At 49.7% G+C, this 21,125-nt stretch overlaps 1 protein-coding gene across 1 annotated transcript in view; it reads left to right on the forward strand.

The window, feature by feature from the left end:
* The window catches only part of LOC126944566 (uncharacterized), a 153,010-nt gene that overhangs the window by 25,516 nt on the left and 106,369 nt on the right, over positions 1–21,125 (forward strand). The window contains exons 9-16 of the mRNA XM_050774139.1: positions 1,230–1,333; positions 2,442–2,607; positions 8,710–8,895; positions 9,283–9,435; positions 11,204–11,348; positions 14,195–14,353; positions 15,725–15,849; positions 17,497–17,691. Of these exons, the coding sequence (XP_050630096.1) occupies positions 1,230–1,333; positions 2,442–2,607; positions 8,710–8,895; positions 9,283–9,435; positions 11,204–11,348; positions 14,195–14,353; positions 15,725–15,849; positions 17,497–17,691 (1,233 nt within the window). The remainder of the gene's footprint in view (positions 1–1,229; positions 1,334–2,441; positions 2,608–8,709; positions 8,896–9,282; positions 9,436–11,203; positions 11,349–14,194; positions 14,354–15,724; positions 15,850–17,496; positions 17,692–21,125) is intronic.

Here is a 21,125-nt window from a genome sequence, read left to right on the forward strand (position 1 = left end):
ATGCAGTCAGCCTGAGACTACAGGGGTACCAGAAGGGAAGGTTTCCCAAGCTAAATGTGTCGTAAACCCAGGGGTGTTCTCTGAGTGCAGTCCTTTATTTCTTGTGAGTTTTGGGCCCTCTGCACCCCTTATAATGCCCTTTATTAGTCATCACTGTTAATAATTGTATAAAACAATTACATTTTTTAAAATTAGAAATATTGGAAAAGGGTGGGAACGATGGCTCACGCCTGGAATCCTGGCACTTGGGGGGGCCAAGGTGGGTGGATCACTTGAGCCCAGGAGTTTGAGACCAGCCTGGGCAACATGGTGAAACCTCATCTCTATGAAAAATACAAAAAAATTAGCTGAGCGTGGTGATGGGTGCCTGTATTCCCAGCTGCACGGGAGGCTGAGGTGGGAGGATCGCTTGAGCCCAGGAGGTTGAGGCTGCAGTAAGAAGTGATTGTGCTGCTGCAGTCCATCCTGGGAGACAGAGGGAGACCCTGTCTCTTAGAAAAAAAAATAGTCCAGGCGTGGTGGCTCATGCCTGTAATCCCAGCCCTTTGGGGGGCTGAGGTGGGCAGATCATGAGGTCAGGAGATCAAGACCATCCTGGCTAACATGGGGAAACCTTGTCTCTACTAAAAATACAAAAAATTAGCCAGACATGGTCACAGGTGCCTGTAATCCCAGCTACTCAGGAGGCTGAGGCAGGAGAATCACCTGAACCCAGGAGATGGAGGTTGCATTGAGCTGAGATCGTGTCACTCTACCCTAGCCTGGGCAACAGAGTGAGACTATCTCAAAAATATATATATATAGTATATAGGAAAAGATTGCTACCTCAGTAAATATTTGAAATACGCTAAGACTCATTAGAATAATTATATTACAATCATAGTGAACATTTATTGGGCTTTTATTAGATGCCACAGATTCAGACACTCTGCCTGTTCTTTCACTGCCATATCCTGAGTGCAATGCAAGGCACATAGTAGGTGCTCAATAAATACCTTTTACATTAAAGAAAAATGAGCCCACCTGTGTGCTTGTAGGGGCTGGGGGTGTAGTGAGGGAGAAGCCAGACCTGGAGCTTCATCTCACTGGGTCTCAGGACACCTTGGGAGAAGGTAGCAGGTCCTTCCTACTTTCCCCACGGTTGTGCTTGCAGGCAGGGGACGGGTGAGGTGAACTTCGGGGATCCTCTACATTGCTGGGTGTCTCATGCTGCTCCCTCTGAATCCCAGGCCATGGACTTGTTCCTGACACTGGTGTCCCAGCTCCAGGGACTTTCCGGGGGTGAGCTGATGGAACTCTGGCGAGATTCTTCCTTCAAATGCCGAGACAACGGGTAAGGCCCCTCTCCGGGTGGGGGATGGACCAGGAGCTGGCTGGGGGCATCCCTGGGTTGTGGGGAGTATTTGTGCTGTTCCGGGTTCCCAGTGAGGGATGGATGCTGATGCCTCATCCCGTCCCCACGACACTGACTTGTCCTCGGTCTGAAAACGTGCCCCAAGAAGGAGATTAAGTGGGGAGCCTGGAGGTTCCCACGGGGCCCAAGCTTGATCCTGCGTGAGACCAGAAGCTGAAGGGCCTGGCGGATAAAGACAGCCATTGTTCCCTTCTCCAGACAGGGACCCTCTTGCTGGAATTAGCATTCCAATGCGCCCAGGGTACCCTCCTGCGGGGGGTGGAGAGTCAGGGCTGGGAGGTGCTGGGCAGAGCGGGGATTCCACCACCCAAACCTTGCTGATTTGGAGCCAGTAAGGGGGGTAAAGAGACTCCTAATCTCGGAGGGGAATCTCTGAGGCACTAACTCGGTCAGCTCAGGGCTATGCTCAGAAGTTTGAGATCAGCCTGGGCAACAAAGCAATGCCCCCATCTCCACAACAAATTTGAAAGTTAGCTCGAGGGGGTGGTGAACACCTGTGGTCCCAGCTACTTGGCAGGCCGAGTGGGAGGATCACCTGAGCCCAGGAGGTAGAGGCTGCAGTGAGGTATGATCGCACCGCTGCACTGCAGCCTGGGTGACAGAGTGAGACGCTGTCTCAGAAAAAAGGAAAAAATAAATGTCCTGATGTTGTGCTGAGTATCTGAGGTTTAAACGAGAGACCATTTGCTGATTGTTGGTTCCTGTTCCGCTAGGGATTTTTACTCCTACTCGGTGACATTTGCTTGGGTGGATTTCAGCAGAGCACTGGGTGTGGACTTGTGTTTTCCCAAACCACTGTGTTTTTTGGGTGGGTAGAGCTGCCAGGGTCTGGGCTGGGTGCTGCTGTGCTAAGAGCACAGGTGTCAGCCAGGCTCAAGGGATCCCAGACCCGGGTTAGCCCCTCCCAAGGTGTGAGAGTGGGAATGTCTGCACGTTACCTCTCTGAGCCTCAGTTTACCCCCGGGTGACTTCGGTGAGATGAGGCTTGCAGGCGCTCAGCACGTGTGGGTCACCTTGATGATCTCAGGCAGCCACTGGTGGATGCCCTGCCTTCCTGTGGGACAGAGCACTGTGTGGGCCTCATGAAGGAACTCATCGCATCCGGGGAGGTAGAGGCAGACGAGGCGGAGGCGTGGCTGTCATCACTGGCCTTCCTTCCACAGCCCACAGATGCTATGGTTCACATGCTGCTGGTGAGTCCCTGCACCCCACCCAGAGCCCGGGTGTCCTCCTTCCCTGGTTGGCTGCTGGTTGGACGCGAGGGAGGTGATTGGTTCTTTTGTGCCAGCCCCTCATAGGATCAGCGGAGGGGGCCAGACTGCCCAACCTCCTGGGCTACTATGGCAGGTTCAAGGGAGCCTTTGGTATCAGAGAGTTCCGAGTTCAAGTGTCAGCATTGTGCCTCCCACCTGTGTGATCCCAGGCAAGTGACTTAACTGTTCTGAGCCTGTTTTCTGATTATTATTATTATTACTTGAGACGGAGTCTTGCTGTGTCACCCAGGCTGGAGAGCAGTGGTGCAATCTCAGCTCACTGCAACATCCACCTCCCGGGTTCAAGCGATTCTTCTGCCTCAGCCTTCCACGTAGCTGGGACTACAGGCGCCCGCCACCACACCCTGCTAAGTTTCGTATCTTTTTTTTTTCAGTAGAGACGGGGTTTCACCTTGTTGGCCAGGCTGGTCTGGAACTCCTGACCTCAAGTGATCCACCCGCGTCAGCCTCCCGCAGTGCTGGGATTATAGGTGTGAGCCATCATGCCTGGCTGTTTTCTGATCTCTAAAAGGAGAATGGAAGTGGTACCTCTATCCTGGGCTCATAGTGAGGAATGAATTGCTGCATGTGAAGTGGTTCTCCTGGTGTCTGGCATGAACTCTGAGCGCTTGAAATCAGAGCTGCTATTATTTTTTTAAACACGTATTTAATGAGTCTGGAAATTAGGAAATCTGCGTGAGATGAGGTTAATAATTTCTGCCAGTAGTGGAGGTGTCATTTAACCCTTGAGATGTCTGTTTGAAGTAGGTGCTGTTATTATCCCCAATTTGCAGGTGAGAAAACTGAGGCCCAAAGAGGTAGGGCAGCTTACTGTACCTGCCTCACGTGCAATATTCCACCTGCAGGCCAGAGTTCATGCCTCTCTGGGTCGTGTTTTCTTGTTCTGTACTCGAGTTAGGAGGCCCTGCATGATCTCTGGCAGGTCCTGGGGATACGCTGGCTTTGTGAAGTTTGGGGAGAGGGAGGGGGAAGGAGGGGGAGTGGGGAGTGAGGGGCAAGCAGGGAGAGAGTATTTCAATGAACTTTTTATTTGAGAATAATTTTTATTTATTTATTTATTTATTTATTTATTTATTTATTTATTTATTTTTGAGACTGAGTCTCCCTCTGTTGCCCAGGCTAGAGTGCAGTGGCACAATCTTGGCTCACTGCAGCCTCCGCACCCCACCCCCCGGGTTGAAGCGGTTCTCCCTGCCTCAGCTTCCCCAGTAGCAGGGATTACAGGCACCTGCCTCCATGCCTGGATAATTTTTGCATTTTTAGTAGAGATGGAGTTTTGCCATGTTGACCAGGCAGGTCTTGAACTCCTGACCTCAGGTGATCCACCCGCCTTGGCCTCCCAAAGTGCTGGGATTACAGGCATGAGCCACTGTGCCCGGTCCAGAATAATTTTAGATTTACCAAAAAAAAGGTTGCAAGGTTAATAGAGGGTGTTTCTGTCTAGCCCTCACCAGGGTTTCCCAACCGTGAATGTCCTGTGCCACCAGGAAGCACTGGCCCTGACCGAGCGGCTGAGTGGGTCTGTTCCCACCAAGGAAACCACAGACTGCTGTGATTCCCCACTTTTTCCATGAATGTGCCCTGTCTGTTTTGGAATTCCCTCCAGCGCACCCCGTAGCTGTCAGTAGGTGTGAGGTTTAATCACGTTGTAAGCTCTCCGATCATTACATGTCTCTTTTCGTGTGTACAAGCTGGGCAATGTTTTTTTGTTTTTGTTTTTGTTTTTTGTTTTGTTTTGTTTTGAGATGGAGTCTCTCTCTCTGTCACCCAGGCTGGAGTGCAGTGGCCCATTCATGGCTCATTGCAGCCTCGACCTCCCAGGCTCAAGTGATCCTCCCACCTCCGCTTCCTGAGTAGCTGGGACATGCACCACCACACCTGGCTAATTTCTGTAATTCTTGTATAGATGAGGTCTGGCCACATTGTTGAGGCTGGTCTCAAACTTCTGAGCTCAGGTGATCCGCCTACCACAGACTCCCAAAGTGCTGAGATTACAGGCATGAGCCACCGTGCCCAGCCCATGAATTTTTACAACTCTGTTTGTTCACCTGTGTCACCACCCCTAGAACAAGAGAGAGGATGTTTCTGACTCCAGAAGGCTCCCTAGTGCCCCTCCCAGTTGGTGATGTCCAAAGGTCACCACAGTTCTGACGCTTCTGCTCTTGAGATTCACATGGGCCTTAGAGGCCGAATTCTTTTCACCCACGTCCTCTGCAGGACTGGTCCGTGCCGCTGTGTGTGCGGGGACTTTGTTCTTTCCCAAGCTGAGCCATACTCAGTTGCCTCCTTGTAGTTTCCTCTCTTAATGGTGCCTTTATTTTATTTTATTTTGTTTTATTTTATTTTATTTTATTATTTTTCGAGACAGAGCCTCTGTTGCCCAGGCTGAAGTGCAGTGGCGCGATCTCAGCTCACTTCAACCTCCGCCTCCCGGGTTCAAGTGATTCTCATGCCTCAGCCTCCTGAGTAGCTGGGATTGTGATGTACACCACCACATCCTGCTAAATTTTTTTGTATTTTTAGTAGAAACGGGGTTTCACCATGTTGGCCAGGCTGGTCTCGAACTCCTGAGCTCATGTGATTTGCCTGCCTCGGCCTCCCAAAGTGCTGGGATTACAGGCATGAGCCACTGCGCCCGGTCTTCTTCATGTGTCTTTCGATGAACAGAAGTTCTTCATGTTGGTGAAGTGCGGCTTCTTGATGCTTTCCAGCTGGTGTTTGATCTCACTCAGGTCCCGACGCTTCCTGTCTTGTCTTCTCCCAGCTCTGTTGTCTTACCTTTTCAGGGAGGGTTGGCTTGAGCATGATGACTGAGCTTTAGAATCATGTTGGAAAAGTGAAATCAGCTCAATAAGGGTCACAGGTTTGAGGATAATTTTATTTTTCCATCTTTAAAAATGAAAAAGAGTGAATATTTTAAACAGACTTTTAACTGAAGTGTAAGTAAGCCTTCATAAGTTAGAGATTTTTGCGTTGTTGTTTTTTCTCCTCCCGCTTTCTTTTTTTTCTTTTTTAAAATTTATTTTTCTTTCAAAATTATTTGTACTTCTCTTTGTGATGTGGTTTCTGTTTTTTGTGAAAACGGGGAAGGCTGGCCGTTCTGGGCGCATCCCCAGGGCAGCCATACCCAGAACCAACTGGGTCATTACTGTCTGGACTGCTCAGCACCCAGGCCTCATGCTGGCCCAGCTCTCCTGGTGGGGCCACCGGAAGCGGCTCACAGATCTGGGCTCTCTGCCAGCCAAGTGGCACCAGCCTGCCCCACAGCCCTGCAGGGCGTGACCAGGCTTCTGGCTCCAGCTTTGGTCTGGGACAGGCCCGAGCCTGCCCTTTCTGTGCCCCCACCACCTTTCTTGGGCACAGTAGGCAGAGGCAGGAACCTCCAGCAGGCAGCCCCTCCCACGTGCCCTAGAGCTTCTTAGTCTTTTTATAACCCCTGCTCTCCCAGCCCAGCCCGCTTGCCCTGCTCTGTATTAAGAAAACAGACAGCTTTGTTTTCCTTGCCCAAATATAGGGAAACATTGAATGTGCTTTTTCCAGGCTCCACACACCCCTGTCCTTTCACACAAAAAAACATGCAGTGAGATGCACACGCCAAGACCCACACACATGCATCCTGAGCGCACGTGTATGCACACGGGACACGCCCCACACACACTGAAGCATGCACCCATTGCACTGGGACTTGCACACGTATACTGGATCATGTGTACATGCACGGACCCACACGTACACTGACACAGGCTCACACCAAGGCACAGGGACATACAAACACACAGGGATATGCACACACATGATGGATCATGTATACACACACAGACCCCCACACACACTGATGCAGGCTCACACCGAGGCAGGTTTTCCAAGGACACCCACATGGGTAAATGCAGGGACACACACCCACACCATAGACCTGTCAACACACACACACACACACATATATATTGAGGCATACATGCCAAGACTCATATACCTGGAGATGCAGATATACACCCCAGCGTGTGCACATGTGAACACATGGCAGGACATGCACATACAGCAGGACACTTACGCAGTGGGACGTGTGGAGACAGCCACCCACACCTGGACACATGCACAGGCACACCAAGATACACTTGGCTGTGCATGGGCACACAAGGGACACACAGTGCACACACACGTACCTGGATACATGGGCACATGCACACACCCACTGGGACACACGAGGTGCCCACATGGGGACACGTGTGCACAGGCATCCACCAGGAAATACATGCATACTAGGGTACTCAAGTGAGCTGAGACTCCTGCACACTGACATGGGAACATACACACAAGCACTGGGATTCCACAGCACACACCAATATGCACACACGCGGATGCTCATGTTCACACGTTCACACAGTGTGCTCACATCCTAGCATAACACAGACCTGGTGAAGAATTCAAGGAAAGAACAGAGCTGGGCAGGCCGGGCGTGGTGGCTCACACCTGTAATTCTAGCACTTTGGGAGGTGGACAGATCACCTGAGGTCAGGAGTTCGAGAGCAGCCTGGCCAAAATGGTGAAACCCCATCTCTACTAAAAATACAAAAATTAACCGGGCATGGTGGTGCACGTCTGTAATTCCGGCTACTCAGGAAGCTGAGGCAGGAGAATCGCTTGATCCCAGAAGGTGGAGGTTGCAGTGAGCTGAGATTGTGCCACTGCACTCCAGCCTGGGTGACAGGAGTGAGACTCCATCTCGAGGAGGGGAAAAAAAGGGACAGAGCTGGGCAGAGATTTTATTTCCTCACAGCTGCCAAGCCATCCCTGTTTTGGGGTGGTATGGGTCTAGCACAGAGGCCCGCCAGGGCTGGATTTTAGAGTGAGCCCAGAATTTGCATTTTGAGAAGCAGTGAGTGTTGGGATCATGTCTGGTCTGGGAGCCAGACCCTCCTGGGTTAAATCTCAGTTCTACTATTTACACCTGGGCTACCTGAGGCAAGTTCCTTACCCTTTCTGTGTCTGTTTCCTCGTCTGCAAATGGAAATAAGAAAGGCAACGTGTGTGACATGTTATCAGCAGTCTGGCTGGTAGTGAACACAATTTGTTTACTAAGTTTTATTGGTCTAGACCATGGCTCATGCCTGTAATCCCAGCACCAAGGCAAGCAGATCACTTGAGGTCAGGAGTTCACAACCAGCCTGGCCAACGTGGTGAAACCCGGCTTTACTAAAAATACAAAAATTAGCCCAGCTTGGTGACACGTGTCTGTAATCTCAGCTATGTGGGAGGCTGAGGCAGGGGAATCGAGTGAACCCAAGAGGCGGAGGTTGCAGTGAGCCTAGATGGCACCACTGCACTCCAGCCTGGATGACAGAGCAAGACTCTGTCTTAAAAAAAAAAAAAAAAAAAAAAAAAAAAAAAAAAAGATTTGTTGATCTGATTTCTCCGAGGTGCCTGGGGCTGGGAGCAGCTCTGTCCTGAACCCCCTCCTGTTTGCCTTCCTTTCATTGAAGCCTTCAGTGCCCTGGAGTGAGGGTAACTGGGCATCTAAGTGGTGGGTCACATGGGTTACTTTTCTTTTCTTTTTTTTTTTTTTTTTTTTTTTTTTGAGACAGAATCTCGCTCTGCCACCCAGGCTGGAGTGCAATGGTGCTATTTCAGTTCACTGCAGCCTCTGCCTCCCAGGTTCAAGGGATTCTTGTGCCGTAGCCTCACAAGTAGCTGGGATTACAGGCGTGCACCACCATGCCTGGCTAAGTTTTGTATTTTTAGTAGAGACAGGGTTTTGCCATTGTGGTTAGGCTGGTCTCGAACTCCTGACCTCAGGTGATCCACCCGCCTTGGCCTCCAAAGTGCTGGGATTACAGGCATGAGCCACTGTGCCCGGCCTCTGGGGTGCTTTTACGGTGTTCCCTGAACAGAGCAATTTGTTCAGACTGGGGGACTCGGCTCTGTATTACAAAATGCCCCAGGTGAGTTGGTGTGTGGCTAGGGTGAGGCCTGTGAAGGGCATTTACCACCCCTCTCTGGGTGGGGGCCCATTTCTGTCCCCAGCCACTGCTCCAGACCCCGCGGGCCAGCCCTGGCGCCTTCCTGGGCATCTCAGCCCTGGTGCACAACCTCTGTGCTTCTCTGGATGCACCCTGCGGACAGCTGCCTGGAGTCGGCTCTCTAGTGAGGATCCTGGGAGATGCCTTGGGTGAGAACTGTACCATCCAGGAGCCCTCGGATGATGACAAGGTGAGGACATCCAGTGTCCTGAGTACCGGCTTCAGTGCCCCCAGTGTGACCCAAGCCAAGCAGCAAGCTCCAGGTGGAGAGGGTGGGGATGGGTTCCCCCGCTTTCCCCGCTTCCCCCCTTCCTCCTATCCCCCATCCCCCCTTCCCCCCTTCCCCCATCCCCCCTTCCTCCTATCCCCCATCCCCCTTTCCTCCTATACCCCATCCCCCTTTCCTTCTATCCCCCATCCCCCTTCCCCCCTTCCCCCCATCCCCCCACCCTCCTGCCTGCCCCTGCACGCCACTGCCCCCTCCACGCCACTGCCCCCTCCATGCCACTGCCCCTCCCCACGCCATTGCCCCTCCCCACACCTCTCCCCTCATGGTCCTCCCTCCATCTCGATTTAGCTCCAGCTTGTGCTGAAGGCGATCGGCAACGCGGGCTTGGCGGCCCTGGCTCTCACCCCCACGCTGAGTGCCTGCGCATCTCTGAGAAGCAGCGCCCCTGAGATCCGGCTGGGGGCCATCCAGGCCTTCCGGAGGGTCCTCTGCTCTGCAGATGTGAGCCCTTGTGTGCTGTTTCACTGGGTTGGGGTTGGGTGGTGGTAGTTCTCAAACCACAGTTTACTAAGTCACTTCTTCAATTGTTCATTCATTTATCATGTATTTAATGAGCACCTACTGTGGGCTGGGTACTAGTGTGAATAGGTATCTAGGTCTAAGCCTGTGTGTAGTGTGGGAAGCAGATTATTTATCAAATACACAAACAACCATATGATTACCAGTGCCATCTGTGCCCCCCTCTAGTACAGGGTTTGTCAGACTATGGGCCATGGGTCACTTTCTGGCCCTTTGTGTGTTTTTGTCAACAAAGTTATTGGAACACAGCCATACCCACTCATTTATGTGTTGTCTGTGGCTGCTTTCCTGCTCCGCCTGCAGTCAACTCATTGCAAGAGACCGCATGGCCTGCAGAGTCTCAAAGAGTTCTCTGTCCCTTTATAGAAAAAGTTTGCTAATCCCTGGGCCAGTACCTCCCTTTTTACTCAAAGTCGCAGTCCCTTCATTGACCTCCTAGGCCCTGAGGGATCTGACCTCTGGACCTCACCTGCTCTTTTCACCTCCCATCCCTCCTCCCCAGCACACTGCCCTTTCTGTTCTTCCTTAAACACTTGTGACCCTCTCTTGCCCCAGGCCCTTTGCACATGCTGTCCCCTTTCCTGGTACATTTTCCCCCCAGATGTCTCCAGGCCTTTCTTTTTCACCTCCCGTAGGTCTTAGCTTAAAAGTCACTTTCACTGTTTCTCTATGTCATTTTTCCCTCCATAGGGTTTATTACCATCTAACTTTCTTTTTTTTTTTTTTTTTGAGATGGAGTCTCACTCTGTCACCCAGGCTGGAATGCAGTGGCGCTATCTCTGCTCATTGCAAGCTCCGCCTCCCGGGTTCACACCATTATCCTGCCTCAGCCTCCCGAGTAGCTGGGACTACAGGCATCCACCACCATGCCTGGCTAATTTTTTTGTGTTTAGTAGAGATGGGATTTCACCGTGTTAGCCAGGATGGTCTCGATCTCCTGACCTCGTGACCCTCCCGTCTCAGCCTCCCAAAGTGCTGGGATTACAGGCTTGAACCACCGCACCGCGCCACTACCTAACTTTTTATATAGTTCATATGCTAATCTCATTGACTGTCTCTCTGCACTAGGATAACAGATTCAGGTGGAGAGGAGCTGGGCTGGTCTTGTTTATGGCTGTCACCTAGCACAGTGCTGGGTGCACAGTTGCTGCTTGGTTAATATTTATTGCATGGATGGATGGGTGGGTGGATGGATGATGGGTGGGTGGATGGGTGAATGGATAGATCGATGGGTGGGTGGGTGGATGGAATGATGGGTGGGTGGCTGGTTGGCTGTGGAGGAAGCCAGTAGATACTGAGGGAGTCACAATGTGGGGAGGTGGCTTGCTTAGGAAAGGGCCCAGGAAGGCCGAGACATTTAAAGACCTGCTGTGTGGCAAGACACTATACTGTTTTTGTAAATAGTTTTATTGGAGTGTAGCCATGCCCATTTGTTGGGGGAATTGATGAGGCTCTCTAGGCTGGGGCTGGTAGAGACTGGGAATTAGGCACGGTCAGTGAACCCCTGCTACCTCCCACAACTGAGTGTGTATGAGGGAAGCCTCCCACAGTGGGGACATCAGGACAGCTGGGGCTAGGCAGCAGGTCCACCTGCTGGAGCCAGGGACATCATACTCCTGGGTGGAGATAGGTGGGCCTTGGGTGGAGATAGGTGGGCCTTGGGTGATGGCCTTCCTTCTGCCCGAGCCAGCGATCGGTGCTCTCCCATCTGTACCAATCCCCGGAGGAGGATGCTGAGATCCGTATCAATGCCTACCTGGCCCTGATGAGATGCCCTAGTGAGGAGGTGTTTGCCCAGGTGCGGCGCACCCAGGCAGGCGAGCTGTCCACCCAGGGTGAGCCATGGGTGTGTGTGTGGGAGGGGTGTGGGCAGGGGTGGGGCTGGGAGGGCACCTCCTGGAGAGTGCAGGGGGTTTGAGAGCATCCTCTCCTTCCACTCCTCTGGTATCCTCCTGTCTTCTTGTTCCCCTGTTTCTCTACCATACTGTCTTGATAAGGGGCTGTATGTTCTTCCCTCCCCCACATGGCAATTCTAGTCCCCATTCTGCTGTTGAATGACTTTGGAGAAGTTACTTCTCTTCTCTGGTCCTCAGTTTCCTCATCTGTAAAATGGGATGGGAATCAGTCCTCTTTTAGCTCTGGCCAGATCACGACACAGTATCCTAAAGAGAGACCTAAGATAGAAGAGGGATGGTATCGGCAAATCTCAGATCCCTTCTGGAGTGAGACAATTCCCTTTATACAGGCACCTGAACCCACAGATGTAAATTCAAAGAAAATAAGTTCAACTGATGGTTGAAAAAATTTCCATAATGCACAGTGGGGTGAGAGCCTGGAGCCCGAGAGCCCAGGTTCAAATCCCAGCTTCACCACTTCCTTCCTGTATGCCTTTAGACAAGTAAGTAAACCTTTTTGAGGCTCCATTTCTGTACCTGTATATTTTAGGTACAGATAAAATCTATAATAGGGATAATGCTAGTACCTCCCTCAGAGTGTTGCAAGCATAAAATGAGTTAATACACAAAGACATTTAGAATGCATAGTGCGTCATACGTATGAATGTTGCTTTTAATGTTGTTATCACTACTGCTATTATTAATGCAGTGTAGCTAGATGATCAAAATTTTAAAGCATAGGCAAGGGACAAATGGAAAATTAGTCTTCCTTCCCCTTCCCCCCAATATCTTCCTGTGTCCTGAAGATACATAATGTGAGCAATTCTCCTGTACATGTAATACATACATAAACATACACATGTATCTCCTTAACAGTAGCATCTCAGGATCATGTTCTACTTGTTATTGTGCTTTTGTGCTTTGTTTTTGTTTGTTTGTTTTTGTTTTTGTTTTTTGAGATGGAATCTCGCTCTGTTGCCCAGGCTGGAGTGTGATGGCGTGATCTTGGCTCACTGCAAGCTCCACCTTCTAGGTTCACGCCATTCTCCTTCCTCAGCCTCCCAAGCAGCTGGGACTACAGGTGCCTGCTACCACGCCCGGCTAATTTTTTGTATTTTTTTAGTAGAGATGGGGTTTCACTATGTTAGCCAGGATGGTCTCAATCTCCTGACCTCGTGATCTGCCCACTCAGCCTCCCGAAGTGCTGGGATTACAGGCATGAGCCACCGCACCTGGCCTTTTTTTTTTTTTTTTTTTGAGACAGAGTCTTGCTCTGTCACCCAGGCTGGAGTGCAATGGCACAGTCGCGGCTCTCTGCAACCTCTGCCTCCTGGGTTCAAGCAATTCCCCTGCCTCAGCCTCTTGGGTAGCTGGGATTACAGATGTGCACCACCATGCCTGGCTAATTTTTGTATTCTTTTAGTAGAGATGCTTTTGCCATGTTGGCCAGGCTGGTCTCGAACTCCTGACCTCAGGTGATCTGTCCACCTCAGCCTCCCAAAGTGCTTGGGATGACAGGGGTGAGCCACTGGGCCCAGCCTTTTCCTTGCTTTTTGTCTTTACCATGTCTGGGAGCTCATTTCTCATCTATAGTTCTTATAGACTCTTATCTGTGGCTTTGTGGCTGTTCCACCAGAAGTTTTACTATAACCCATTTTGCCAATCTCCATTGATAGACCTTTAGGCTGTTTCTTGTCTTTTGCCATTAGAAGCAACAACCACAAACCTACCTGCACAGCTACCTTTGGCCCTTGAGTTAATCTCACTTTAGGATAATTTCCCAGAAGATAAGTTACTGTGGTAAAGGGTATGCACATTTAAAAGTCTGATGTGATATTGTTGAATTACCTTCTGAAGAGATGGCACTATTGGAAGATACAGCTCTCTGCATTAGGAGTTTCAGGCCTGGAGTGGGATGTGTGCTGAACCCCTCCTGAGGGGATCAGCTGAGGGGCTCATCCTCCACGGTGGCCCTGGGGTACCACCTGATGTATTGCCCCATGGGAACAAGTGGGCACCTTATCCCTAAAAACCCACATTCTGCTCTATTCTTTGACAGATTGTTCCAGAAGCCCCTGACTGGACCTTCTAAGAGCCCGGGACAATGTGGGGAGGGTTGGGGGCTCCCTGTAAGACTCTAATATTCCCCATTGGACTCAATCCCATGAGGCTGTCATTTGATCTTTATCCCTCCAGGGACCCTCATGGGTCACACGTCACCTTTTGCTGATCCTGAAACATACTTAGTCTTTTAAGATCCAGGCTCTGCTTTTAACTGATCTTCCCAAAAAGCCCTGCAAGGTACTTTGTTAGTTCCTTTTTCAGATGAGAAAACTAAGGTTCCAAGAGCTGGAACATCTAAGGCCACGCTGGTACCTGGTGGAACTAAGGTTTGAAATCAGGTCCGACTTCCCATTTTCACTGATGAGGAAACTGAAGCTCAGAGAGGCAGAGGGACCACCTTGAGGTCACACAGCTTTTGAGCTTTGGGACTGGGTTCAGACTCAGGTCTGACTTTTGAGACTATGACACCTTCCTTTCTCTTCTGGGAAGTGTGTCAGAATTTCATACACGGGCTGGATTTCCACGTTCTGTCATGGCACAACTTGTTGGCTGCTGTTTCTTGAGAGAAGACGTAGGTCTCCGTAGCCAGGCTCCTGAGAAGCCCCCGTGTGAGAGAATTGCAGGACTGGGATGGGGGTCGGGGGAGGGTATTTTCTCTGGACACCACCAGCTCCAGGCCCTTTTCTCATGTCCCCTCCCTGCTGCCCACGACTCTATTCCAGTGGGTTCTTTTGTGTGGAGTCATCTCCTGCAGCTGCTGGAGACACGCGACCCCCTGAAACGGGCCCTCCGGGACACCCTCCCTGAGGACATCCTCAGCCAGGAGTTCCACCCGGAAATGTGGAAACACTCATCCTATTCTGATGTCACCTTCCGATCAGGTATGGCCATCCTGGGCAGGCCCAGTCTTGCTCTGGGACCACAAAGGCTGGGGACCCTGGAGCTCCAGCTCTCGAGAGCATACGGATCAGATGTTGTGTCAAGCGGTCAGATACTTACATGCCAGTTGGGTGTGGTGGCTCAAACCCATAATCCCAGCACTTTGGGAGGCTGAGGCAGGAGGATTACTTGAGCCCAGGAGGTCGAATCTGCAGTGAGTCATGATTGCACCATTGCACTCCAGCGTGGGTGACAGAGTGAGACCCTATCTCAAAAACAAAAAACAAAACCAACTTGCTGCTTGTTCAAACTTTTTTTGCAATATTTCCATAGCACCTGCTGCTTTTTTAGAGAAGTCATATCAGTTATTTTATGGTTTTCTGAATACTTACATCTTCTCTCTAAATTGGCTCTTTGTACCTTAGATTTATGTTAAAAAGGAAATTGTCTATCAGTACCATTAATAGAAAATCAATTTAACTCTCTGTAAAGAGAAGATAGTCCTAAAAAGAAATACTGTACATCCAGAGGTGGGTAATGAAACACTGATATATTTGTATACGTGTGTGTGTGTGTGTATATATATATGTGTGTGTGTGTATATATGTGTGTGTGTGTGTATATATATTTATATATGTATTTTTTGACACAGACTCTTGCCCTGTTGCCCAGGCTGGAGTACAGTGGCACAGTCTTGGCTCACTGCAACCTCCACCTCCAGGGTTCAAGTGATTCTTCTGCCTCAGCCTCCCGAGTAGCTGGGACTACAGGTGCGCACCACCATGCCTGGCTAATTTTTGTACTTTTATTAGTAGAGATGGGGTTTCACCATGCTGGCCAGGCTGGTCTCGAACCCCTGGCCTCAAGTGATTTGCCCACCTCAGCCTCCCAAAGCTAGGATTACACGCATGAGCCACTGTGCCTGGCTGAAACACTGTTTTATTAAATTGTCCTGGATTCTGTGACTTGCTGAGGGCTGTGAATTTTGAAAAGAGTTTTTTCCTGTGTTAAGAAGAGAGATTAGCCCCACACTGAGACTGCCTCTTTGTTGTAATTAAACAGAAAATCAAAAAGGGAATCTCTTTCAAACTAAGGCTCCAAAACTACCTCAGCCATTCTTGGAAGCCTGGGTTGGGGTTTGGGTGCTCTGGGTACCTCTTCTCTGCCTGTCAGCAGAAGTGGGTGTGTGTGACTCTCGGTCCTGGACTCCCTCCGTTCTTGAAAAGGCTTAAGGCTGTTTCCCATCCTGGCCAGGGAGAGGTGGGAAGACACACCATGTGTCTGGCTCTGTCTCAGGGTATGGCCCCATGGTAATAGCCAGACCCCACTCTGAGTGTGTGCAGAGTGTACTGATGTTCTTTTCTTACTCCTAGTGTCTGGAAGCCTGGGAGCCAACCTGGAGGGGACCCTTCTCTTCTCTCCTGCCTCCTTTCTCCCCCGTTCTGCCACAGTCAACCTGACCATCCACACCATGGGCCGTGCCTTCAACCTCCTGGAGGTTAGAGGGGAGCCTTGCTGTAGCCTCTGCAGGGCCTCTCCTAGACTTGGGGCCAAAAAATATCCCAGTCACTTATCTGTCTGTCCATCCATCCCTTGACTCCATTGTTCAATCCCCTCCCCCAGTATCTAGTCACCCACCCACCCATAGGTATGTCCATACATGTATCAATTCACCTACATGCCTCCATCCCTCCATCCATTCCTCCATCCTCCACCTATCTATTCACCTGTTCATCTGTCCATCTGTCCATCCACCCACATCCCTCTCATTCATCTCATCCATCCACTCACCCACCCACCCACCCATCATCCATTCACCCACCCATCATCCATTCACCCACCCATCATCCATTCACCCACCCACCCACCCACACATCATCCATCCACCCACCCACCCACCCACACATCATCCATCCACCCACCCACCCACCCACACATCATCCATCCACCCACCCACCTACCCACACATCATCCATCCATCCACCCACCCATGCACTCATCATCCATCCAGCCATCCACCCACCCACACACTCATCATCTATCCAGCCATCAACCATCCATCCATCTACCCACCCGTGATCCATCCACCCACCTACGCATCCATCCATCCATCCATCCATTCACTCATTCATTAATCCACCTACCACACCACCCACCCACCATCCATCCATTCACTTATTCATCTGTCCACCCGCCTACCCATCCATGGACATACCCACCCTACCCATCTGTCTGTCTGTCTGTCCATCCATCCGTGTAATTTCCCATGCATCTCTCTGTCTACTGTCTAACCTACCCATCTATTCATCTGTTCTCCTACTCATCCATCTTTCATTCACTTAGCCATCCATGTCTACCCACATTCATCCATCATTCCATCCTTTGAGTCACACATCCATCCATTATCCATCCACCCACTCACCAGTCATTGCCAAGGGCTGGTCTCTGGTGACTTCTCTGAAAATGCTATCACAGATATCTAGATGGGAAGAGGGAAGAAAGAATAAATGGAAGGAGAGAGGTCCATAAGAAAGGAAAAGTAGATGGATGGATAGGAATGAGGATGGATAGAACAAAGGAAAGAAAAGATGGAAGGTGGAGAGGCAGATAGATGGATAGATGGGAAGGACAAAAGGATAGGTGAACAGAGGGTTGCACGGATGGGCAGATGGAAGACAGGAGGGACAGAAGGAAGGATCCATTTATTCACCTATCAAATTTTGAGAACCTCTACGCCCAGATCAGGTCATGCAGGTGCCTAGTGATTGAGACATGAGTGCTTGGCCTCATCATGGATCTTTCGAGGAAGACACACATTCCAGTCTGAGTATATTGTGTGTGGGGCAGAGGAGGTGGGAAGAGAGTGACATGGGAGTTAAGGGAGGGCTTCCCAGAGGTGGTGACATTTGATCCAAGCCTTAAAGAATTGGCAAGAATTCTTCCCGTGTGGTGTCTACCAAGCAGATACAGAGAGTGATGGATTTCCCAAGGTCGTGTCCCTGAACCTAAGCCTAGGTGGGCACCAGGGAGCCTGGAGTGGCCTGCTCAAGCCTCTGGTTCCCCCATTCATATCCCCAGCCTGACAGCTCGTCATCACCCCTGTAACTGAGTTGTTCCTCCCTGAGCCCCTGGCTTCCCTTCTCAGCTTGGGCTCCGGCTGGAAAATGCTGAGGAAATTGCTCACAGGCTGTTTGGCAGGAAGTCATTCTGGAGCCAGGAAGACGGGAGAGAGGCCAAGCCAGAGAAGCCCCCAGGGCCAAAACCAGGGCCTGTACCACAGCAAGCCAGCCCCAAGTGTCCAGGAGACAGAGACAGAAGGATGAGAGACCTACAGCAGAAGGTAAGGGAGGTGGCCACACCCACCCTACTCCCCCAGGCAGGCCACCTCGATTCATGTTTGGGCTTTTGAACCTGAGACTTGGATGTCTGTGAACTCTGACCCCGTCCCCTCCTTACAGAACTGAGTGGCTGGTTCAAATCTGAGTAGTCAACTGGCTTTATTTGGAAAAACCATTGCTTGAAATAGATCCTATGCATGGGAACGTCCCTAAGTTGTAAGTGTACAGCTTGCCTGTCCACCACCTCAACACACCCACATCACCAGCACCCAGACCGTCTTCAGCTCCCAGCCTCCCCTTTGACTTCCTGTTCTTGTTAACACCCATCCTTAACCAGGGGTGACCACTCTTCTGACTTCTGGCAGCATCAGTTCGTTCCACTTTTTTAAAATGAGCTTTGCTGAGATCTAATTGACACATGGTGAACAGTAGTACATGGTTAAGGTGGACAGCAGCACACAGTTAAGGTGAATGGCACCACACGGTTAAGGTGAACAATTTGATACATTCTGACCCATGTACACACTCATGAGATCATCACCATGATAAAGCTTATGAATACACCCATCACCCCCAAAAGTCTCTTCCAGATCCTTAATAATCCCTTCCTCCGGCCAGGCGTGGTGGCTCACGGCTGTAATCCCAGCACTTTGGGAGGCCAAGGCAGGCAGATCACGAGGTCAGGAGATCGGGACCATCCTGGCTAGCACAGTGAAACCCTATCTCTACTAAGAATACAAAAAACTTAGCAGGGCGAGGTGGTGGGCGCCTGTAGTCCCAGCTACTCAGGAGGCTGAGGCAGGAGAATGGTGTGAACCCAGGAGACGGAGCTTACAGTGAGCCGAGATCGCACCACTGCACTCCAGCCTGGGCGACAGAGCGAAAAAAAAAACCCTTCCTCCTGCTTCTCCTCTGTCCCCAGAAACTAGCGAGAGGCTTTCTGTCACCGTAGACTTGTTTGCATTTTCTAGAATATTATGTAAATTAGATGACACAACAAGTCCTTTTTTTTTTTTTTTTTTTTTTGTTTTTTGGAAACAGTGTCACTCTGTCACCCAAGCTGGAGTGCAATGGCGTGATTTTGGCTCATTGCAACCTTTGCCCCCCAGGCTCAAGCAGTCCTTCCACCTCAGCTTCCAGAGTAGCTGGGACTATAGGCATGTGCCATCATGCCTATCTAGTTTTTTAAAAAATAAATATTGTAGAGATGGGGTCTCACTATGTTGCTCAGGCTGATATCAACCTTCCTGGGCTTAAGCATTCCACCTGCCTTGGCCTCCCAAAGTGCTGGGATTACAGGTGTGAGTCACTGTGCTTGAGAACATGTCCTTTTTAAAAAAAGCATGTACTCTTTTTTTGTTTGGCTTCTTTTATTCAGCATAATTATTCTGAGACTCACCCATGCTATAGATTATAACATAGTTTGTTTCTTTTTATTGCTAAGTGGTATTCCATTGTATAGATATACCACAGTTTGTTTCTCCATTCACCTGTTGGTCGACATATGAGTTGTTTCCAGGGTTTGGCTATTAAAAATAAAACTGCTATGAATATTTGTGTACAAGTCTTTAGGCATGTGGTTTTGTTTCTCTTGAATAATTAGTAGGTGTGACTGGATCATATGGTAGGTGTATGTTTAATTTTTTTAAAGCTGCTGAACCATTCTCCCAAGTGGTTGTACTATTTTTGCATTCCCACCAGCAGTATGTGAGAGTTCCAGTTTCTCTACATCCTCACCAACACTTGGTATGGTTAGACTTTTTAATTTTAGCCATTCCAATAATGTGTTGTTGTATCTTGTGGCTTTAATTTGCATTTCCCTAATGACTAATGACACTGATCATTTTTTCACATGCTCATTTGCTATTGTACGTCTTCTTTGGTGAAATGTACATTCAAATCTTTTGCTCATCTTATTTTGTTGGCTTGTTATTATTGAGTTTTGAGAATTCTTTCTATATTCCAGAAACATGTTGTTAGTTTTTTCTTTTCTTTCTTTTTTTAGAGTTGAGGTCTGGTTCTGTCATCCAGGCTGGAGTGCAGTGGTGTGATCATAGTTCACTGCAATCTTGACCTGCTGGGCACAAGTGATCTTCTTGCCTCAGCCTCCTGAGTAGCTGGGACTGTAGGCAGTACTGCCACACTTGGCGAAGTTTTTTTCTCTTTTTGTTGAGATGGGGTCTCACTGTGTTGCCCAGCCTGATCTTGAACTCCTGGCCTCAAGCGATCCTCCTGCCTTAGCCTCCCAAAGTGCTGGGATTACAGGTGTGACCCACCACGCCTGACCAGAAACAAGTTCTTCATTAGACATGTAACTCAGAAATATGTTCTCCCAGTCTGTGGTGTGTCTTTTTGTTCTCTTAATGGTGTCTTTCAAACAATAGCAGGAAGTCTTAATTTTGATGAAGTCAAGTTTATTAGTTTCTTTGACTGATAGTGCTTCGACTGTTACAGCTCAGACATTTTTGCCCGATGGGATGTTACAGAGATTCTCATAGGACCTTCTGCAGACCTCTGAGCATGCTCTCTGTTCAGCTCTCTGCTTTCTGGTACCCTCCCCTGCAAAGTCCAGCTGCCAGGGTCTCCCCACACCCCCAGCTCCTCAGTTCAGGGAGTCCCCCAGCTCAGCCTCCATTCCCCTTCCTTGTGCTGCAGCCTGGACACTGACTCCAGGTGGGAAACTGTGCTCATCTCGCTTGTTTCCATCTCTTGGAGTGCATCATCTTGGGTTGCCTGATGTCTGTGTCTTGGGGACCATTGTTGAGCCTGTGTCATCTGGGTTACCAGCTGCTCCCTGTGGGAGGTTGAACCCAGTCTTCATGACTCCAATTTGGTCAGCAGTAGAAATCACATCCAGTTCCTTCTGTAAACATTATATAAATGGAATCATTCACAGTGTACTCTTGTTTTTAAGAGATGAAATTCTCATATGTAAAAATAACCATTTTAAAGTGAACAATTGGCCGGATATGGTGACTCATGTCTGTAATCCCAGCACTTTGGAAGGCCGAAGTAGACAGATAACTTGAGCTCAAGAGTTCGAGACCGGCCGGCTCAACATAGTGAAACCCTGTCTCTATTGAAAATACAAAAAAAATTTGCTGGGCTGGTGGTGTGCTCCTGTAATTACAGCTATTCTGGAGGCTGAGGCGGGAAAATCACTTGAACCGGGGAGGCAGAGATTGTCAAGAGTCAAGATAGCGCCACTGCACTCCAGCCTGGGTGACAAAGACTGTGTCTCAAAAATAATATAATAATAATAATAATATTAATAATAATAATAATAAATCGAATAGGGCTGGGTGCAGTGGGTCATGCCTGCACTTTGGGTGGCTGAGGTGGGCGGGATTGCCTGAGGTCAGGAGTTTGAGATCAGCCTGGCCAACGTGGTGAAACCCCATCTCTACTAAAAATACAAAAATTAGCCAGGCACCTA

The sequence above is a fragment of the Macaca thibetana genome, chromosome 20, assembly GCF_024542745.1.
Source record: "Macaca thibetana thibetana isolate TM-01 chromosome 20, ASM2454274v1, whole genome shotgun sequence".
Taxonomy (NCBI): Eukaryota; Metazoa; Chordata; class Mammalia; order Primates; family Cercopithecidae; genus Macaca; species Macaca thibetana.